The 20,545-nt window shown below is 39.5% G+C and overlaps 1 protein-coding gene across 3 annotated transcripts in view; it reads left to right on the forward strand.

Moving 5' to 3' along the window:
• The window catches only part of CPEB4 (cytoplasmic polyadenylation element binding protein 4), a 52,555-nt gene that overhangs the window by 22,859 nt on the left and 9,151 nt on the right, over window positions 1–20,545 (forward strand). For 2 of the 3 annotated variants that reach the window (XM_083728275.1, XM_083728276.1), the window contains 4 exons: window positions 12,631–12,654; window positions 16,306–16,479; window positions 18,374–18,463; window positions 19,883–20,001. In XM_083728275.1, the coding sequence (XP_083584401.1) occupies window positions 12,631–12,654; window positions 16,306–16,479; window positions 18,374–18,463; window positions 19,883–20,001 (407 nt within the window). The remainder of the gene's footprint in view (window positions 1–12,630; window positions 12,655–16,305; window positions 16,480–18,373; window positions 18,464–19,882; window positions 20,002–20,545) is intronic. The other variant, XM_083728277.1, reaches the window with a different exon arrangement.

The following is a 20,545-nucleotide window of genomic DNA, read 5'->3' on the forward strand; positions in this document are numbered from 1 at the left end:
GAATAAAAAATTATCTCCCTTTTAGATGAAGTCATTATATATATATATAGAGAGAGAGAGAGAGAGAGGTTTTCCTGTTCCATTCTTAAAATCTATGAAGATAAAGTGGTGATAGTATTAATGAGAGCAGATTAGGTTATTGTAGGAGGTACATTAAATGTATCAAGCCCAGCTGGTTGCATCATATTAAACTGCTAAGACAGCTACTGTACAGTGTTTTTATGTACTTTGATAATTGAGGATAAGATTTCTATAACACCTCACTTTTCTCTTCCAGTATTAAAATAAAATGGTGCCACTTACAACTAGAATGGTGAAGTAATGGCAAACTATGGGAAGGCCCCAATATAATATGTTAAATAATAGTGGAAGCTTTCTTGAAGCAGCAAGCAAAATCTATAAATAGGAGGATGCAGAAACATTCTTAGTCCACCTCTTATATGCAAGAAAAAGAAATTTTGGTGACAAGAAGACTGTGTCACAAAGAAGTTCAGAGCTTCATCGTGCCTTATGTCTTCTTAGTCTGTCTTTTTCAAGTTGCAAAATGCTTACTCAAAAGCTAGCTGGGTGACATTAAGTGCTGTGTGCAGCAAGCTACAGCACATTACTTTCTGCATTAATTAGAGAGGCTGTTGCATGTATTGCAACACAGCTGCCTTGTAATAATTTTGTAATATGAAGAAATTCTAGATTTTTATGCAAGCCCCATGGTTTTCTAATGTATGGAACATTGCTTTATCTGAATGTTGATAGAGTATAGTCTGTATAGTCTGGGGCAAAACCAAATTGAACAGTTTTGATGCAGTCTAGTGTCCATTTTTATATTATCTAAATCAGGAGCACCGTATAAGTACCCCTCCCATGACTCACTTCTTGATGTGGTTGGTTGATATAGACTCAGCTTCAAGACTTGGTTATATGTAACTGCACCTCTGTTTTTATACTGAATCTGCTCCATGTATGGTTTCATTATTGCTTGTATGGTTATGCGTTAATTTGCCCATATGTTTTTGATAAATCAATAAAAATTTTCAAAAGGAAAAAAAACCCCTATTTAGATAGAGTATGAGGAGGGAAGTAAAGGAATGATTTAAACTCTCCCTTCATTTATTTCTATGATGGGCCCATTATTTTTTCTGTAGATTTGCTGATTTTTCTGAAGTGCCTATTATGCTTGGAACACTTTCTGTGTGAAGGTTTTGTGGTTTGAGGACTTCTCTTGAGGTTGCAGTCACATGTGTCCATTTGCAGTAAAATGGCAACCACTGACTTGTTGAACATCCTTTGATGGAGCTTTCAGAAAGCCACAGCCACTAGTGTGCAAGATCAAAGGCAAATGAGTGACTTATTCAGTATTTTGGACAACTAATAAACAGCTCACTGAAACTATGCTTAAAATAAAGCCTTATTCAAGGAAGTTATTCTAAAGTAAGCTGCCTCCTTCAAATAAGACATAATGCTAACTAATCACTATTTGAGCTTGTTTTTAGAGAGATGAGTAGAGCCAAGTGACCCCTTGGCTTGAAGAGGCTGTAAACCTCCCAGTGGCTTACTTAAGGTGGTAATGCCTAATAAGAAGCCAAGTTTTTAAAGTTCAAAACATAACCCGGCTGGTTACCAGCTTTGTACATTCTCAGGAGATAGGGGAGTATCAAAATCTTTATATTGGTGCTTTCTCCCCCTTCGTTGATGATACTTGAAGGATCTGTATGGAACTCGAGCCCTCTTAAGTCATATTTTATACAAGTTAAGTAAACATGCAAGGAGTGGGGCATGGCAGCAGGCATACTAATTCCACCACCACCAAACCTCCACAAATTGGAAAATCAGGGTTTTAAAATGTGTGGGAGCCTCAGTGAGTGCAGATTTCCAGCTTCAGAAGACTGCCTCCAACCCAAAAGAACTGGTGGGGATGGGGACATGTGCTTGTCCCCATGGCCGCCTCTTGTATGTTTACTTAATATTTATAGAGAACACCTGAAGAAGCTTTTGTGTCCTCTGTCATTGTTGTCCATTTTCATCCGTTTCAGTAGTAGGTGGGTTCTCTTGGAAAGCAAAGAGAAAGTGGGGCACTTGTGTAAAAATGCATGTAGGAGGTGCTTGTGTAGTATGGGATAAGATGAGTGCTGGACTTTCAGCAGAACAAACTTCTGCAAAGTATGAGTAGAGAAACAAGAAAATGACTTTGGCAATAACAGAACTGTAAATAAGTTAAGTGTAGAAGGTGGGGTGGACTGGGAAGGGAGGGGAGCCTAGAACACGTGTTTGATGGGGGTTAACTTTCAAAAGATTTAGGAGAATGAAGAAGTGTCTGATTGGGAAGTTGATACTTTTGATCAGGCCTAGGCAAACTCAGCCCTCCAGATGTTTAGGGACTACAACTCCCATCATCCCTGACCACTGGTCCTGTTAGCTAGCAATGATTGGAGTTGTAGTCCCAAAACATCTGGAGGGCTGAGTTTGCCTGTGCCTGCTTTTGATTCTAGCTGTTGGAAAGTAGAGGTGTAACATTTCTGGAATTTTTGAAGCCATTTAGCGTGCCTTCTAGGGGGAAAGAGAAATATATGCAATATGTTCTTCTCATACCTGAACTTAGATTGCCACCTTGAGATCGTGACATGTATTGTGTGTAATTTAGCAAATAATACTACATTGTTTGCTATGAATGTCTTTAAAGTTTTATTCAAACAACAATTATATACTGTAGTCAGTGCTTAAGAGCGACCTGCAAGTTGCTGGACCTAAAAGTGAAAAAATGCATTTTGGATTTTGCTAGTTGGCAATAATAAAAATCGACAATGGGAATGCTTGACACTGTAGTAAACAAAAGGGAGGCTTTATTATCTGGACTTAGTGCGGGTGGCTTGTATCCAGAGAACTGTGCGATTAGCTTTGCATACCAAAGAAGCTTTGGAATTGTTTTTCTCAAATAGCAGTTCCCCTTTCTCATTTATGGCAAACCTCTTTTGAACCAGAAGAATTTTATAAGCCATGTGTGCTATGGAGTGCAGTTTCCAACTTTAAAGGAAAAAGGCCTAAGATCCCCCACCCTTGAGCTTTTAGAAGGCTGGTCTGAGGCAAAGTGCTCATTCAGCCCTTTCAGTGAATACTATGTCTTCTAGGTGGGGCATCACTTTTAACTCTTAAGGTAGCATTTATGAAATGGCAATTGGCTTTTATAATGCATTTGCTACCTGACAGTAGCATACCCCTCAGTATTTTGGACAACTTCTTAACGAATGTTGCTATTGAATTGTCATTTGGCTCCAATCTACTTTGCGGGAGTTCAGTTAAATGTGCCTTACCTAGAGACCTCTGCATGAGAGGACATTGGAGGTGCTCTCCTTCACTTCAGTGAAACCAACAAATGTAAGCCTCATTTTTGAAAAATGACACATCAAAAGAATGAATAGACCCAAAATAGCAGCAAGAATCCGCCAAGGTCATTGAGCAATAACCACGGTACAATAACTTGTGAAGAAAGAAACTGCTTCTATGATGAAACCTACTTTTCCCTTCTGGTGTCTGAAGAATTTCAAAGTCTGTGCCAGAGGATGCCACTGTCACAAAGAAGAGAATTGACTGTGTAACAAACTTCATTTTGAGGTCATTAGAAATGACATAGTTAATAGATCCTTTTTTCTTAGTGTCTTTTTTTCAAAATTAATTTCTTTTATGTTTTCATGCTGGTCTGATTTACCTTTTTGGATAGTATGAAAACTAACTGAAATGAATGCACTGATTATGTTTCTGGTTCTGGTTTCCTTATTTGGCTTGATGTCCATGTGGTGGTTGCAAGCTCCAGATTTATAAAACAACTTACAAAGAAACATAGGAGGCCAACTTGTACTGAGTCAGACAACTGATCCACCTAGCTCAGTATTGCCTAGACTAACTGGCAGAAGCTTTCCATGGTTTCAGGCATAGGGCATTCACAGCTGTACCTGGAGATGCTGAGGATAAAGCCTGAGACCTTTTGCATGCAAGGCAGATACTTTACCAGTTAGCCATTTCACTTCCCAAAGGTCTGCTGAAAAGTTCCAAAAAAAGGACAAGGGAGTTCTAAGTTGAAACTGAGTGAATTAGACAAAGTCATCTCAATGAGAAATACAATTTACAGAGAGCTCACAAAGCTCCCTTTATCTCAAGCTAAGTCTTTCTTCCCCAGTGCTGGGTATAGGCAGAAACAGGACTCTTGAGGGCCTTCCTTCACATGAAGTTATTAGAGCAATGATTGTGCAGTTCTTATCTATTTGTTGCTCAGTAGCTGCAATACTTTCTTCGTGGAAAGACTTCTGTTTCAGAAGTTGTTTCCTTTTCTCGGAACGTACTCTCAATGTGATATATCATCCTTCATCAATCACACCACAGAACTGCAATTGCAATGCCAAAGGTTGGTATTGCAATGGCTGTTGCTAATGACATCATGAGTGACAAAGCAATAAAGGCCTACTTACATGCCAATGCTATTTTGTGGGCATTTATTTTTACAGTTTCTTATGGCTGCTGGCTGCACTGCTGTGCAACATCAGTGCTTCATTGCTTATACAGCAGTATTTGAAGTTGTTTGGTGGTTCCGTCTTTCCACAGAGTCATTTGAGGAACTATTAAAGTTTCTATCCCACCTAACCTGGTATTTAGTTAGCATTCAGCTGGACAGGGCAAGTTTTAGCTGCTGTAATCACACACTTCTATCTGTGATCACACACTTCTATCTTTCTGTGATCACACACTTCTATCTTTGGGGTCTGCCCTCCTGGGAGCGTTTGTAGAGCTGTTCTAATTAAGCTGATAACTTGTAGATAAAGACACAATCTCTCTCATTTTCTTACAATGGAATGATCAGTGTCACTTCATTTTACAGCAAACCAAGTTCAAACTTGGAAACTCAAATATTTTTATTTCTGAATTGTAAACTTACCTGCCCACCCTCCTTTAAGGCAAGTGTTGGATGACTATTGACATTCAAAGCTTTAAATAAATTTCACTTCCTGCTACAAAGTTGTCTGGTTTTTTTTAATTAAATAGGTATTAAGTAAAATAAAAAATATTAAATAAGCATTAGTTTATTGCACAATCATAGTATAAGCTGATTACTTGTAAAGCTGTATATTGAACATTCCATCTGAAGTTTAGTTTTGCATATAGTGAGGCTTGTTATTTAAATAAGCAAAGGATGAAGTGATTCTGGAGAGACTTGTTTGGAATATGTTCTGGGATGTTAAGACATGCAGGTACATTCAGAACAGACCCAGGATGAGTGCTCTACCTGGAGCTGTGACAGTGTTGCGTGAGCACAGGGCCAGTAGTGGTAACTGCACCAGAGTGAGCAAAAGTTCTGAAGCAGAGAACTTGTGAGATAAGAGCCTTGTCCTTTGGATTTGCTGCCACTCACCTTGTGACTCCACCTTGGTTCTCACCTGCCACATTATGCCCAGGAATTAGTGTAGGTTTGGTTGTGTACAGTGGTGACAGCGGGAACTGAAGTAGGAACAGGGATAACTGACCTGACGAGGGGATGAGAGCACCAACCTCTTTCATGGCCTTGACCTGCTTTGTGAGGAAAGGACAAAGTGTTTTTAAAGTGCTTTTTTAAGAGTTCACGTTACTATACACCCTTGCATCATTTTGTTTCGTTTAGCACTATACAATACACCACATGATGCAGTATTTCATGAAGTAGGAGTTTACAGGAACACTGCCTAAGGTGTTGGAACTTAGTGCTGAAGTACTGGATTATCCTGCAAACACCCACCAAAGAAACAATATATGCAACAAAGCCCACTGGCAGCTCTGTCCATCTGTTTATTATGGCAACACTATTGCTGGACAGTCATGTTGACTATTTACCATATCTAGTGCCATAGTATATCCTCTTCCATCACTGCCCTGCAGTGGTCTTTTGGGTTGTGGTAGGGTGGGGATGAGCAAAGAAAACTGTAAATGAAACATTAATTAATATATATTTCAGTTCTTCTAGATGCCCTATTTCTGGCCAGTGTTTCAATATTCACAGCTCCTAAGTCAGAAATAACATTTTAAAGAGTTTGAGGGTGTTTCTTCTGCTAGGCAGTGGACAAATGACCCCCCTTTTGTTAAGCAGCCCTTAAACATGTTGCTCACTGCATCACTGTAATGTGCAGTTAACCTTTGTTTCACCTTAAGCTCAGTTTCCAACCGTGTTTATATATACCTCAGTTCTTCAAAACTTAGCTCATCTTTATTGGAATAGGACAGCCTTCCCCAATGTGGTACCCTCCAGATATTTTTGAGTACAAACCACATTATCACAGGTCACTGGTTGGAGCTGATGGGAATTGGAATCCAAACTGGAGTTGTTTCCTTCGAAAGGAAGTACTCTCTTAATTTGAGAGCTATAAGAAAAGGGTTGACCAATTTGCAGCTAAAGTCTAATGAATTTCACAAGTACTGATTACACTGAGTTATTGTATCACGATGGGAAACCATATTAAAAAAAAGAGCATGCACCTGTCTAATTCAAAGACAAAGAACTAAAATTTCTAGATACCTTAAATGACAGTGCTGTAGAATAGTTGGTTATGGCAGCAACTATAGACCTGTTATTGAGTGGCTCCCAGGACCTGGTACAAGAGGTAAAATTAAATTTAAAATTCCCTACATGTTTTTATTTATAATTTTAATGATAAGTACATTTATAATCTGCCCTATCCTGTTGGTTTAGTGTTCCATATATACACATTTAATCTGGTTGTTAAATGTCAGCACAAAGAGGAGAATTCTACAATTGTTTTGCAAGTATTTTATTTTGCTATTCAACAACATTTCTTGGCTCATTTAAATTTTTTTTAAAAGGAAAGTGACTTCTTTATTTTTATTTCCTGAGAATCGGCCATCTTAGAAATAAACCACTCCATAATGTCTGTCTGATAGTGTGAAAGCCTATGTAAGTTTGTATTGTGCATATCCATGTAAGATTTAATATTTTTGGTAATCTGAACAGTGTGTTTACAGCCACCCTGAATAAAGTTACTGATTTTATAAGTAAAGTTCCCTAATCAGACTGCTACCCAGAGAAATTACAAACAGGTTGTTACTGAAAGGTTGTAACTGTGGCTGGATTTATTGTTTTTTCTTTTATAAATAATTTGGGTTCTGTTTTGTAGTATACCTCAAACTTCAGGTATTTTACAATCTAGCCCTTCCAATCGCTTTGTCATTGCTATTTCTTACATTAACTTCATGTGAGCTAATCTCACTCACATTAGCTGCACATGAGCCACTTTCTCACATTAGTGTCCCATGCATGAATTGATCTTTCTCTTCTGATGCTGTAAATGTAAGAAGGGTTTTTGGTCAATTTGTCATGAATGAATTTGAGGGATCGCAACTTTATTTGCTGTTCTTAAATGCTGGCCCAGGTTAAGCAAAATTTGTGTTGGATATTTTATGTTGTAGCATGTAGGTTTCTTTCACTCAGATCAGAGCAATACAGTGATGCTAGCAAATTCCTTACTGCTTGAGTTATTCTTTGTTCTCTCTAATTGTAGCTGCCCCAGGAACAATTTTGCCTACAATTGACTACAAAGTACAGAAGCTAATTCAATACCATCAAGATTTTCAGTATTTATGGTTGATAGTTGGCTCAATCTGTAACTGGGTGATTTTCGAGTACTGTACTCAAAATTTAGTGTATAGAAGCACATTGAAAATCTTAGGTCAATATGCAACATCAGCCACCAGGAACACACACCAATTTGAACCACCTGTTGGATCCCAGTAGTTTCCTGAGCTTTAGTAAAGTGCTAATGACCTTTAGAGGCTTGGCTTTTGATACCTCTCTGCACCTGGCCTGGGGCGGGGCCTGACAGGCCTCATAAGGACTGCTCCTGTGACTGCTGCCCAGCAAGCACTGGGGTATTCCAGCTGAAGTTTGGAAGAAAAAGTTTGCTGGTAGGTTCAGAGAAACTGTTTCTTAGCACACATTTCAGCTTAGAGCATTCATTGTTTCAATACGTGATGAAGGCTCCTAGCTTAGATGGTTCTCTTGCTCTCTCTCTCTCTTTTAAAGGTCTAGACAAGTTAATGGAGATTAGATACATCAATGACTATTAGCAGTAGTAACTAATGAAAAATGGGTATTCTATCTGCTTAACAAATACGGGGTAGTTGTTGTCTTCATGATCTGCTTGTAAACTTTCCTATGGCATCTGACCAGTTACAAAGTGCTGGATTAGATGGATCATTGTTGCTGTGATCCACTTAGGCCATTCTTTTCTTGCATTCTAGTAGATCAGGTTATGCATTTTAGCTTACGTTCCCTAGTTTACAAAATTTATGAAAGTAATTACAGAATAAACTGTACAGGGTTTTTTGGTTTAACGACAAATGTGTTGCCACTTTGGTATGTAAATAGTGTTGAAAAATGGAAACTTAATGGGAATCAGTAAACTGTTAGCAGGTAAATCTGAGATCCTATAGATTTGTGCTTGATTGAATGGTTCTTGGTGGCTTTATAGTTTCATTTGTCAGTTTAATCATCATTCCCTTGACCTCAAAAACTGCAAATCACAAGTAGCTCCACACTTTACAGAGTAATCATCTTTCCTTGGGATACACAATGGTTTCCCATAGGCATCTGGTTGGCCACCTTGAGAACAGAATGCCAGAGTACATAAGCTTTTGATTTGACCTGGCAAGGCTCTTCTTTTGTTCTTACAGTGTGACCAGCACACATCCTTAACAGTTTGTGAACAAATGAAGCTGCCTTATGGAAGCAGACCATTGGTCAACCTCATTTGTATTTGTCACTCCAGCAGCACTGGATTGCTGATGTCTGAGGCAGACAGTTTCCCCACTTCTTGATATCTGGAATTCTTTTGAATTGTGTATGGTAGGGATCAAACATGGGGACTTATGCAAGCAAAATACTTCCTCCAAATATATTGGGGAGATGTGGCCCAGTTGGGGCTCCCTGGCATGTTTAGGCAGGTGTTGTATACCACACGTCTTTCCTTTTACACTTCGTTTGCAGCAGGAAATATTGGTGTAACAGCATTGATGGGTGTAGTATTACATAATGTTTCAGGTAACGTTTTGGGGAAGTGAACTCCAACTGCCTATGACAGTCATCCTTGCCTTCTATCAAAGTTCTCCTTTCCGCAGAACCTGCTTCTTCTGCAAAGCAGGACCATCCTACCCTCATATTTTCCTGTACTGTACTGTCTGCTGTCACACCTATATCTCCCCCACCCCCATGTGTTGGTCAAACTGTTATCTTCTTTCATCTCTCGCCTGTCTGTTGTATCCAGAGCCCTACAAACATGGATCGTGTCAGTTCTTCCTTCCATACAGGCCTTTAATTGTTGGTCCTAGATGAAGAGTAGAAGCTGGAATGGGAGTTATCACTACTTTTGGAATGGTTAGCAGAAACATCAGTTTCTCAAATTCTATTCTAGAACTCTGTACCCATTACAGTTAATACCTGGACACAGCGATGATGATTTTCTTTTGGAAAGGCGGCTACCTTCCGATACTAACAAATATATGTCTATAAATATTCTTATAATGGTTCTGCTTCCACAGTGGGCAGATAATAAAGTGTTCTTCATTACAGAGATTCAGAGAGGTGCATGAATTTTTAGCAATGAGTATAACAGGATTGCAATTTTCTGGCACAGTGAATGGGGTTGGGGATGAAGTTAGACTATTTCCCCAGCTGTGAGCCATTCGTGTAGTTTCAAATTAGGATTGAGGGAAATCTAGCAATGAAAGTTAGGTTTGTCAACAAAGGAAGCTGTGTAAATTAGCACTAAAATCACTTGATTTTCACCCAGACAAAATTTTTCTATAAAGGTTTTAGAAGCAATCTTTCTCTGCTTTTCGGCTCCTTTGATGAAAGACATATTTTATGTAAAGTGAACTGGGGCACTTATAAAGTAGTAGACTTCTCTCAAGTGTGTAACAAAAATACTGGAAAATGCTTCAGAAAATAGGGTGGCTATAGAACCATAGAACTGTAGAGTTGGAAGGGACAACAAGGATCATACAGCCCAATAGTGCAGGAATCTTTTGCTAGGCTAGATCCGGAAGTGGCCCACCCACTGCTTATTACTTTTGACAGGTAGGTGGGACCACCTGTGACACTTAGATGACATTGGGTGATATCAGATGTGTGATATCACTTTGAAAGGAAGAATTTGGCAAATACTTTGAAGTGCCCTCTTCATTCTTCCTTTGGAGCCACGGCTTGAATTTCAAGGCACAGCTTAGTTAAAATACAAGTCCCACTTTCAGCAGCGATCTGCTCTGCTCAGGGACTCTGATATGGAGCTCCTGAGTGTAGCTGATTAAAGCAGGGCTTGCTTTCAGTGCTGAGTTTAAATTCAGTGCTCAATGCAAGCCCCACTTTCAGCAGGGATGGGTCCACTCAGGAGCTTCCAAATGGAACTAATCCCATTAGGACTTTCCTTTGGCATCAAATTTAAAGGCACTGAATGCAAACCCCTTTTACAGAAGAACAATCGGGAGCACATTATGCACCACAGCCCATTCAAATGGGTCTTGTGGGCTGAATTAGGACCACAGCAGGCCTAATTTGCCCTGCAGCCTGAGCTTTCCCACCCGTGTCTTAATCTGTCAAACATAAGCACCCTGTGAAGATTACCACTGGGGCAATGCACTTCAGCTCTGCCTCTACCTGAAACTTCAGGCTGTACTTGAGTCAGAAACATCTAAAACTTTTTGAAATATATGATACAGGGATAACATCATCTTCATCTCTGGAATGTTTTGAGAATCACTATAGCGTTGCCTAGATAATATAAATGTGGATGACACAAATGTCACTGTATTTCAATACATATATGAATAGGTCTACATATATTTAAATGAGTTTTTAAAGTTGTAGTGTTTGGCTGTGGTTTCTGTGAGAAATCTGTGTTAGAGACAGCTTGGAAATCTGCAGGAGGAAAACCTACTGCAAGTCTGTATTATTTTCTTGGTACCATTTATGTCAAAACCAGACTCTTTGTGACACATAAGTGACAGAACAGGGAGTCTGCCAATTCAGCATCACTCTCATGGGCCTCACTAGGAATTGCAGCTATGTTGACCAGCTCGTCAGTGTACCAAACAAGGAAAGTTGTGTTGTATATTTGGTTTTGTTAGCCAGTTATAGACCACAAGCAGAATTTTATAGCTTTTTAGGCAGGGAATGCTCTGAAAACACTTGAGGCTCTGTCAGGCAAACACAAGGCAGAGTAGTGTAGCTAGATTTTTTACTTCAGTAATTACAGAAACACCCTAGGCCTTTCTGGTTTTATAAACAATGAAATACTTGATGTTTAGCAGGAATTATTGTCAAGACCTTCCTTTCCAGTATGTTGATACTGAGTGTTGAATTCTCCTGTCCACTGTACAGTTATCACCCCTTTCTAGCTCCAGCCCCTCTGAACATGCTGCCAGTTTTACCTCATCAGACCCTATGTGACTGAGGGGTATTTTAATTTGTTTGAAAGGAGTGAAGAGAGGATATAGGCGAGAAGAGCCGCTGGCAAAAGCTCTGTTCTGTGGAGAGAGTTGGTCAAGTAAACGTGTTGGGAGTGGAGATATCGGGAACAAAAGTAACAAATCTTTTAGGAAAACAAAAACAAATGTTTTGCAGGGTTTATATTTTCTATTTTTTGTTGATGAAATGCCTGAACCCTCAGGGTCAATACAAGTAGTTCTTAAATAGTGGGTTGTTAGCTTTGCTGTATGTTCCTAATACTAAGTGTTGAATACGATATAATGTGACATATGATGCTCTCTGCCTAATGGACTATCCCTTGTTCTGGAAATTAGGGGGATGTAATCTTGTTTCTGGGTTTAATAGGTAAAAAAGAATGTTGCTGGTTGCTGCTTTGTGCATGAGGTGTTTGTTGATGTGTGAAGCTTTTTAACTCGAAAAGCTATAGCATAGCTGTATTTTTCTTCTTCACTGGCAGCATTGAGAAGCTAGAGTATTGGAGCAAATTATTCTTGATGGCCAAAGCTGACAAATAACAGAGGGAGTGCAATAGATGTAGGTAGAAAGCAACCAGTTTTGATACCTCATACCTAATCTACAGAGTCCTGCATTGGTTTATCCCAATTGATCATGTGCTTACAAGTGACTTGCTAGACGTGGGGCTAAACTGGGAGTTGTAGGCCCTTAGACATTGACCTTCCTGTGTTTGATGTCACGGTGTTTGTATGGTCCTGTCAGTTTTTCTTGTGTAAATTTTTCACTGGGAAGGGTGGTACCTTGTAACCAAATGTCATGATATTGAGGAAACACACAGAATGCTAGAACTGAAGTCGAAAGATGCAGTGTCCTAGCAACATGAGAGAAACATTCACTACTAATAAAGTTGCAGTTCTGCAGGGTGCCCTAGTGAGCACAAAGCAGCTAAAGAGTGAATTTTCAAAATGAGATCTCTTTGCTAGCTTCTGTCATGTTGTTGTGTACCCAGTGACAAAAGATGTGGGTATGGGTGGAAGGTTTCTTATGTGGTCTGCAGCGCATTAAAGCCTAAGAACCACTGAGCAATCGTAAGGGAAGTGAAACAATATATATATATATATTTAACAATGTTTGAAAGGCTGTTTTTCTTCTCATTTGACATGCAGCAAGGACATATGGGAGAAGGCGAGGTAACAACATTCCTCTTTAATTTTCTGATGTTTAAAATGTCTCTTGGCACAGCTAATGCACAATCTGCTTCTGTAAGGAGGACTGGAAGCAGTTTTTTTTTAAAAAAAGCCAGGCTTCCTCAATTTGCATGCTGTGGTAACCTTTGGTAACTTAATGTAGTGGCTCCCAAAATTAAGACTACCTAGGCAGAATTAGGATAGTTATACTGAGGCATGGGGATGAGGAGGCGTCAATCAGTGTTACTACAGTGTAGACTATATAATATATAGAGAGGTCTGACCTTATGTGTGGGTGTGGGTGGTTGTTGCTTAGAAAAGCACCTAAGTGACTTGGGCTCCAGGTCTATTTTTCAAAGGGCCATGATGCACTGTAATAGGAAAAAGACAATGGTTATCATATGTATTCTGACATGGGTGATTTAATACTGCTTCTTAAATAGTGTGCCCTTGTGGAATCAGATTGCTTTTCTGGTTCTCTCCTGTGAACAAGCTAAAAATCTCTGTGTCTGAGAGGTGCCTGGAGCCTTGGAACTGTAATTGTGTGTTTTGAAGAGCTCCTCAGCTGCTGCTTCATAATAATAATAATAATAATAATAAATAAAAATTATATGCCATCCATCTGACTGGATTGCCCCAGCCACTCTGGGAAGCTCCCAACAAAAAATAGTAAAAGCACAATACATCACACACTAAAAACTTCCCTAGCTTGGGTTGGGGGCACTAGCAATCATAATTTGAAGTTGGGGGGAGTTTCATGTCATTTGTGAAAATGGATCCTGGCAATTAAGTCACTTAGGTGCTTTGTGGAATGAGGGAACTGCATTGCTCGGACTTCATCCTCTGAACTTGCATGTTGAGTAAATAACCATGAATACATGCCACTTTGCTTAGCTTCTTCAACACTTTCTTGCTTGGGGTGAGGGTAGCATTTCTGCAATAAGAATAGAGTAGTAAGGAGAGTTAATACTAAAGAAAAGGAAGAGTGGCTATATGTAGTCCAGGAAAAGGGTCTGCAAATTTAGTTTTCAAAGAGAATTCATCCCTTTCAGTGGGTTTCAGATCATTACATTACAAAGCAAATGTTCTAAAATGCTGGTAATGATAATGGGATTAATATTGTTGTGCTCATCTTCTAAACAGGAGTTGTATTTTTTTGATAGGTTGTGGTAAACTGGTTCACTGTTTATTAGTGACTCAGATTTTATTGACATGTTTGATTTCTGGGGGCACCCCTTGATCAGAGAGGTGAGGCGTTTGAGAGGAGGAGACAGATCTTCTTACACTGATCTACCCTTTAGCCCTTCAGCCAAGAACCTTACAGTTGCCACTTACCATGTCAAAAGGAACCTATGACATTCCTGTTGCTGCCCTTGTTGAATGATCACATAGAGGAAAGCATGACAGTGCCATTGACAATATGTGTAGCTTGCCATATTCAGTATATAAGGAACAATGTTTTCAACCATCTTGGTGTACTCTAAATAAAACTGCACTGTGATGTTTCATCAAAAAGGGATTGTAACACATTTTTTCCTTCTGTGTGAATGTTAATTTAAAAGAAACTGGAACACTAGCCAGAAACACAAGTTTCCAGCCTGTCTTGAAATGATACAGGAAGTTAGGTGCTAAAGTGATCAGTTTTGTCTATATGAATGTTAAGCGGTATGAAACAAAGTACCACTTTCACAGTAACATATACAGTAAGTACCATAGCAAGGAGACCCCTACATAATTAATAGCAGAATGATTCTTGAAACATGGCTTTCCTAGATAATCCATTAATCTTGTATAACATCAAGGTACTGGTTACTATTAGGAAACAAAACCACCTAGAGTCTACATCTGTCTGTGGTGATACATCTGTACCTGGACTATATCACTTCAGTCTGAAAGAGTGAAGAGTCACAGAACCAAATGTTTCCTTTGCAAAAACATCATTGTACATTGAAAGCTGGCATATTAGGGGTAAGGCTAGGCTATAACCTTTTCCCCTGACATGCTAATCTTATGTGTGTGGGGACTTTTCTTATATGGAAAAACACACAATTGCCTAAGTTCTCACTTCTCGTATGTAGTGGCACAGCCAAGACTGATGAATGAGCCTCAACTTGTTTCATGTTGGCTAGGAAATAAGCTGAGAAGTAACCAGTTTATTTCTAAGCCAACTACCCTTTGTTTACTGGATTTTACTCATCTACTAGTGGTGTTCTGGCTCAGGCAGTAGTGGTAGCAAGCTGCAGGGAAAAGCAAAGGAGGGGCGTCTCACTCTTCCTTTCCCTCATTCTCATAACAAAATCAGGGAAATGTAGTTTTCCCAACAACAATGTTGGTAGGCACTAGAAAAAATGATTTTCCAGGGGTTAATTGTGGCTCACGTACCTACGAAGGTAGAAGAAGGAAACCTTCTTTCCTTGCTGATACCACCATTGGAGATGAAGGGAAGGACCTCAATAATGTTTGAGGTCAATATTCATTTTGGTGGTGCATTTCTATACTTTTGTGATGACCAGTGGTTTTTGCAAATAAATTTGGCTGGTTGCTTAGTGGAGGAAGTTTGGGAATAGGCTAGTGGGTAAGAAGGGAGTGAGTGGGTAGAAGTTTGGGAGTCTGATTGGATGGAAGAGGAATTATTCTATAGATAAGAATAAAACCTGAGCTGAAGAAGAGTTCAGGGGTTACAGTAATACTTGCTTCAAGGTTGGGGGCAAGTATTAAGTTTTTATTCTGCTTTTCCTCCTGAAGTTCAGTGAGGCATGCATTGTTATTCCTTCCCCATTTTATCCTCAAAGCAGCCCTGTGAGGTAGGTTAGGCTAAGAGAGAGAGACTGCTCCAAGGTCTTCCCAGCACTAGTCTAATAACCTAACAATTATGTGATGCTGTATGCCAAGCATTATGAGACCTATGAAACTCATACTTCCAGGAAGAGTTACAGCATTAGTTGGTTTACTGTGTCAGTAAAAACTAGGGCTAAAGAATTTCAGATTTGGGGAGGGGAGTATTTATTTGTTAATATATTTTACTACTGCTGTCACATTGTGACTGTTCATGATTTCAAGTCTCTGAGATTAAAGTGTAAATTAGATATGGGATATTTCACTTCATCTGAACTATGCAGTTATATGGGGTTAGCCGAAATCTTGCAACTTGCAATGCCACAGCATTCTTCATACGATATTGGGGAAAGGCACCAAAATTATTCTTAATATATTTGATAAAGCATTTATTTGCAGCATATGTTTGAAAAATATTCAATTTGGTGTGTGTTGAGAAGAGAATTGGGGGATATATTGACGGTAGAGGTTATCCATTTAATGATTTTGATTGTGCTTGTATTATATTATGGTACATTACCTTGAGCTGCCTGCATAACAGCTGACAGAAAAATATTGAATTAATAAATAATATTAAAATGAGGTTTTCCTATTTTGTTTCATAGATAGCATTAACAGGGCATCTTCGTATACCAAGAGGTCAGGCTGTAGGAGTAAGAAAGACATGTAGTTAATGTTACTGTTAATTATGTACACAGAAGGGAAAATGCTCTGACATGTCTGATGTAACAGTTATTATTAATGAAATAATTGTATCTATCCAAATAGAATTTTCTTCTGTTAGTATGTTTTGCATTTCCCTCCTCTTTTCCATTGTAGGTCAGTCTTCACTGTTCCCAATGGAAGATGGTTTTTTGGATGATGGACGTGGGGATCAGACGCTCCATAGTGGCTTGGGATCACCACACTGCTTTTCCCACCAGAATGGCGAGCGAGTGGAACGGTACTCCCGCAAGGTGTTTGTAGGTGGTTTGCCACCTGATATTGATGAAGGTATACTTGGACATCAGTATAGCCAAGAATACCCACATTAACCATAAGGGCCAAGGCTTAATTGCGACACGTGGGAGGGGTGGACCCTCATGTCTTGGCTATGTGCAATTTTTGGGGGGCTGTGAAAATAATTACCTAAACTATGAGCTGCCAAATATGCAAGCTGCTGGGTTATGAACTGTGAGGATAAGGAGTTATGAGCTGGACAGCTCATGCGATAGTTTTTCTTTCCATCTAGTTCCGTTAGTTGCATATTATGTTGAATGACATCATAAAACTCTTTATGAAGGTCTTTTATTTTGGAGATGGCTGTGCTTAAGACTTTATGTTAAAGCCATTAATACAGGCACAAATTTAGATCAGTGTCTGACTTAGAAGTGGAGTGCAGTGCTTCGATTGTTTTAGGGAGCAATACACAAGGCACTGCCTTTTTGTAACCACTGTATATTTCATTGGGGGAATGAATTATCCCTACACTTCAAATCTGTTTTAAGCATAATTAACACTGTTGGGGGGTGCCTAATAGGGTGAGAGTTATTGCAGTATAGGCTTTCATTTGAAAACAGGGTTTAAGTAGATGGACAACCATGGGTGAGTTTCTTTAGCTGAATGGGTCTCTGCCATGGGTATCTATTTTGTATTGTTCATGGTTGGTTTTGGTTGTTAAAATATATATGTTGTTTTTAAATGCTTTTTGCTATTTTTATTGTGCATTGCCTTGAAACATTTGTGTAGAAGGCAGTTAGTTGATAATAAATAAATAAATAGATCCCTCTAGGTAATTAGTTATAAGAACAAAATAATGCCTCATTTTAAACAATAATTTACATTACTTTCTTTGGGATAGCAAACCCTAAAATACTATTTTCAAATTCTGTTAATTTGGAAATACAGTTCTTAGTAAGCTGCAAGCAATGTCCCAATATCTCTTTAGCACCTCTGTTGCTTGCATGCACATGAAAGTATCTGGGAGGCTTGTGACTGGGTCAGAGATCATTTGCTTTTGGGAAAATAAATCCTGACACATGTTGAAATCCAGAGGATAGTTTGAGAGGGATTTAAGGAAAATAGTAAATGAATGGAAGTGGGTAGATCACATATATTTTATTTATTCAGATACTGTGTTATAGAGAAACACTAAATTTTCTTCCTTTAAATAGCTTTAATTATGAGTTTGTTTTAAAATTAGACTGACTTTAAGAATTCTCTATCTGCTGTTGTTAGCATGAGCAGTACAGTAGTTAGATTTGTGTAATATTAGCCAGTATGTAAGTCACCTGATCTGAATTTTGAAATGGAAGGAGGCTTTGAAATGGCTGCAGCAATTGCTTTCTGTTAATGTGTTCTGTGCATACTGTCTGCATCCTCGTCTCTATGGCTATTACATAACTGCTTTCTAGAAGCCCTGCCGAAGTTAGTCGGAGGTCAAGCTCAGATAATGTGCACAGATGTGGCATAAGCATGTGATGTGAGCAGGCATGACTAGACCGTGTGATATTCTTTTCTCTTTCTCCCAGCATTTTGCAAAGCAGCTTGCAGAGCAGACTGCTCAGCACTCTGATGCAGACTCTGCACGCTAGCTGTGGGAGAATGCCTGAAGCTAGGATCTGGTAGCTGTTTAGGTTCAGTGATTTCGCTCCTTTGAGTGGCTTGCTGCAAATCTTTATTTGTAATCTAAAACACACAGCTTCAGTATCTGAACTGTTTTCTTCATTATTAGACATATGTTTTGACTTGTCAAGCCCTCCCTTTAAACAATAAAAACATCATCAGCTCTCTGTCTCTTAGCATTACAGAAAATACTTGTAGGCTAGACCAAAGTGTTATTACCAACTTATCTGAAATCACTGTATGATGTGGTGTTTTAATACTTGCTTTTCCCTCTGACCTGCAGATGAGATCACCGCTAGCTTTCGCCGCTTTGGCCCTTTGATTGTGGATTGGCCTCACAAGGCTGAAAGCAAGTCCTATTTTCCTCCTAAAGGTAACACTTAGTATTTTATATGTTACATTTTGTGTCCCGTCCTTCCTCAGAAGAGCGCAGGTTAACTGTGATCTGGTGACATCTTGTTTCACCTATTGAACTTCACAACTGAGCTGGGATTTGAACCTGACTCTCTTGGTTCAAGCCCAACACAATCCACTAAGGCACACAATATTTTCCTATTATGTGGGTGCAGTAAGGTTGCAGATTATGGATTCTTTTTTTTTTTTAAGTATTATTCTCTGTGCCTTTTGTTTGTTTGAAATTGTTCTTCATTGCTGCTATTGCTCTAAGACCCTGCTGTACTTTGAATACTTTAGTTGGGCTGTAGATAAGAGTGCTCTATTTAGTCATAGTTTAAGATTATTTTTATTTCTGCTCCCATTCAGTAAATTACTTGGTTTATTTAATCCAGAAACAGGGAATCTGTGGCCTTTCAAATGTTACTGGACTCCAACTGTCATTAGTCCCCCGTTAGCATAGCCAGTGGTCAGGGATAATAGAAGCTGTAGCCCAACATCTGGGAGGGGGGGTGTTCAGCTACATTTTACTCAGAGTAGATTCACTGAAATTAATCAGCTTGACTAAGTTATGGCCATTTATTTTAATAGGCCCAGTTTGAATTAAACATGGTTGAATACCATTCCTAGAGAGCCATAGGTTCTCCATCTTTGCTTTAACTTCTCTCCCCTCACCCCCTGTTCCTTGTTCTACTTAAATCTTTCACTTTGAATGACAAAAGCTTATGTGTTACAACATACACTGTATAGGGAGTTTGCCATTGAAGTTGTGGCCAAGAAATGTAGGAAGCTTTGGCTCTTGTAGCCTGCTCCCACTCTAATTAATAAAAGCAATTTGTTTAGATTAGCACTTTTCCAACTGCTTCTCCAAAAAAATCTTCATATTCCCTAAATATGAGCTAAGGATTTGTTCATCTCTATGAACAAATTGCGGGGATGCGGGTGGCGCTGTGGGTAAAACCTCAGTGCCTAGGACTTGCTGACCGTAAGGTCGACGGTTCGAATCCCCGTGGCGGGGTGAGCTCCCGTCGTTCGGTCCCAGCTCCTGCCCACCTAGCAGTTCGAAAGCACCCCTAAGTGCAAGTAGATAAATAGGTACCGCTTTATAGCGGGAAGGTAAACAGCATTTCCGTGTGCTGCGCTGGTGCTGGCTCGCCAGTTGCAGCTTCATCACGCTGGCCACGTGACCCGGAAGGGTCTTCGGATGGCGCTGGCTCCCGGCCTCTTGAGCGAGATGAGCGCGCAACCCTAGAGTTGGTCACGACTGGCCCGTACGGGCAGGGGTACCTTTACCGTTATGGTCTTTTTCTTGGTTATGTGGAGCCTAAGTAGATAACTTCAATGCTCTGAATCTCACAGAAGTTTTGCAATGCTTGCCTCTGTTTCTTTATCTACATAGGATATGCATTTTTGCTGTTCCAAGATGAAAGCTCTGTGCAGGCTTTGATTGATGCATGTATTGAAGAGGATGGAAAACTCTATCTATGTGTTTCCAGTCCCACAATTAAAGACAAACCGGTAAGTGGAATTGTCAGGTATGTGTAATTTGGAAGAAGATGGACACAGAAATTGGGTGCATAAGTGCTACATTTTCACAAGCATAGGTTGACAATACATGCTTTCTTTCTACGTGAGCACATACTACCATTATTTTTCAATAAATGTGCACTATTCTTTGGGTTAGGGTCAAGATAATTATTCCAGAATATAGAACAGTAGACATTAGGCCAAACCTGGCTAGTCTTTACTAACCTGATTTGGGGCCAAATCCCACATTTTTCATATCTGATCTCCAGCATAGCCCCATCCCCAAAGAGACCCTCCTATTCTATGACCCACTTAATATATTTTCTCACAAGCGGAGATTTAACTCCCACTTCAGTATGAATCCAAACATGTCTTCAAATAGACTTCAATGGGCCTTGCTATAACTATCAACCAGCTGACTGGAGGTTACAGCAAGATGCTTTACAGTTGCCTGGATGTGGCTCTTTATGTGTTCTAGGGAAACGCTGAGGACTAGCCCATTTGTCACAAGTAATGCACTCGTGTGTGTGTGTGT

This window comes from Podarcis gaigeae, assembly GCF_964106915.1.
Source record: "Podarcis gaigeae genome assembly, chromosome: 2".
Taxonomy (NCBI): domain Eukaryota; kingdom Metazoa; phylum Chordata; class Lepidosauria; order Squamata; family Lacertidae; genus Podarcis; species Podarcis gaigeae.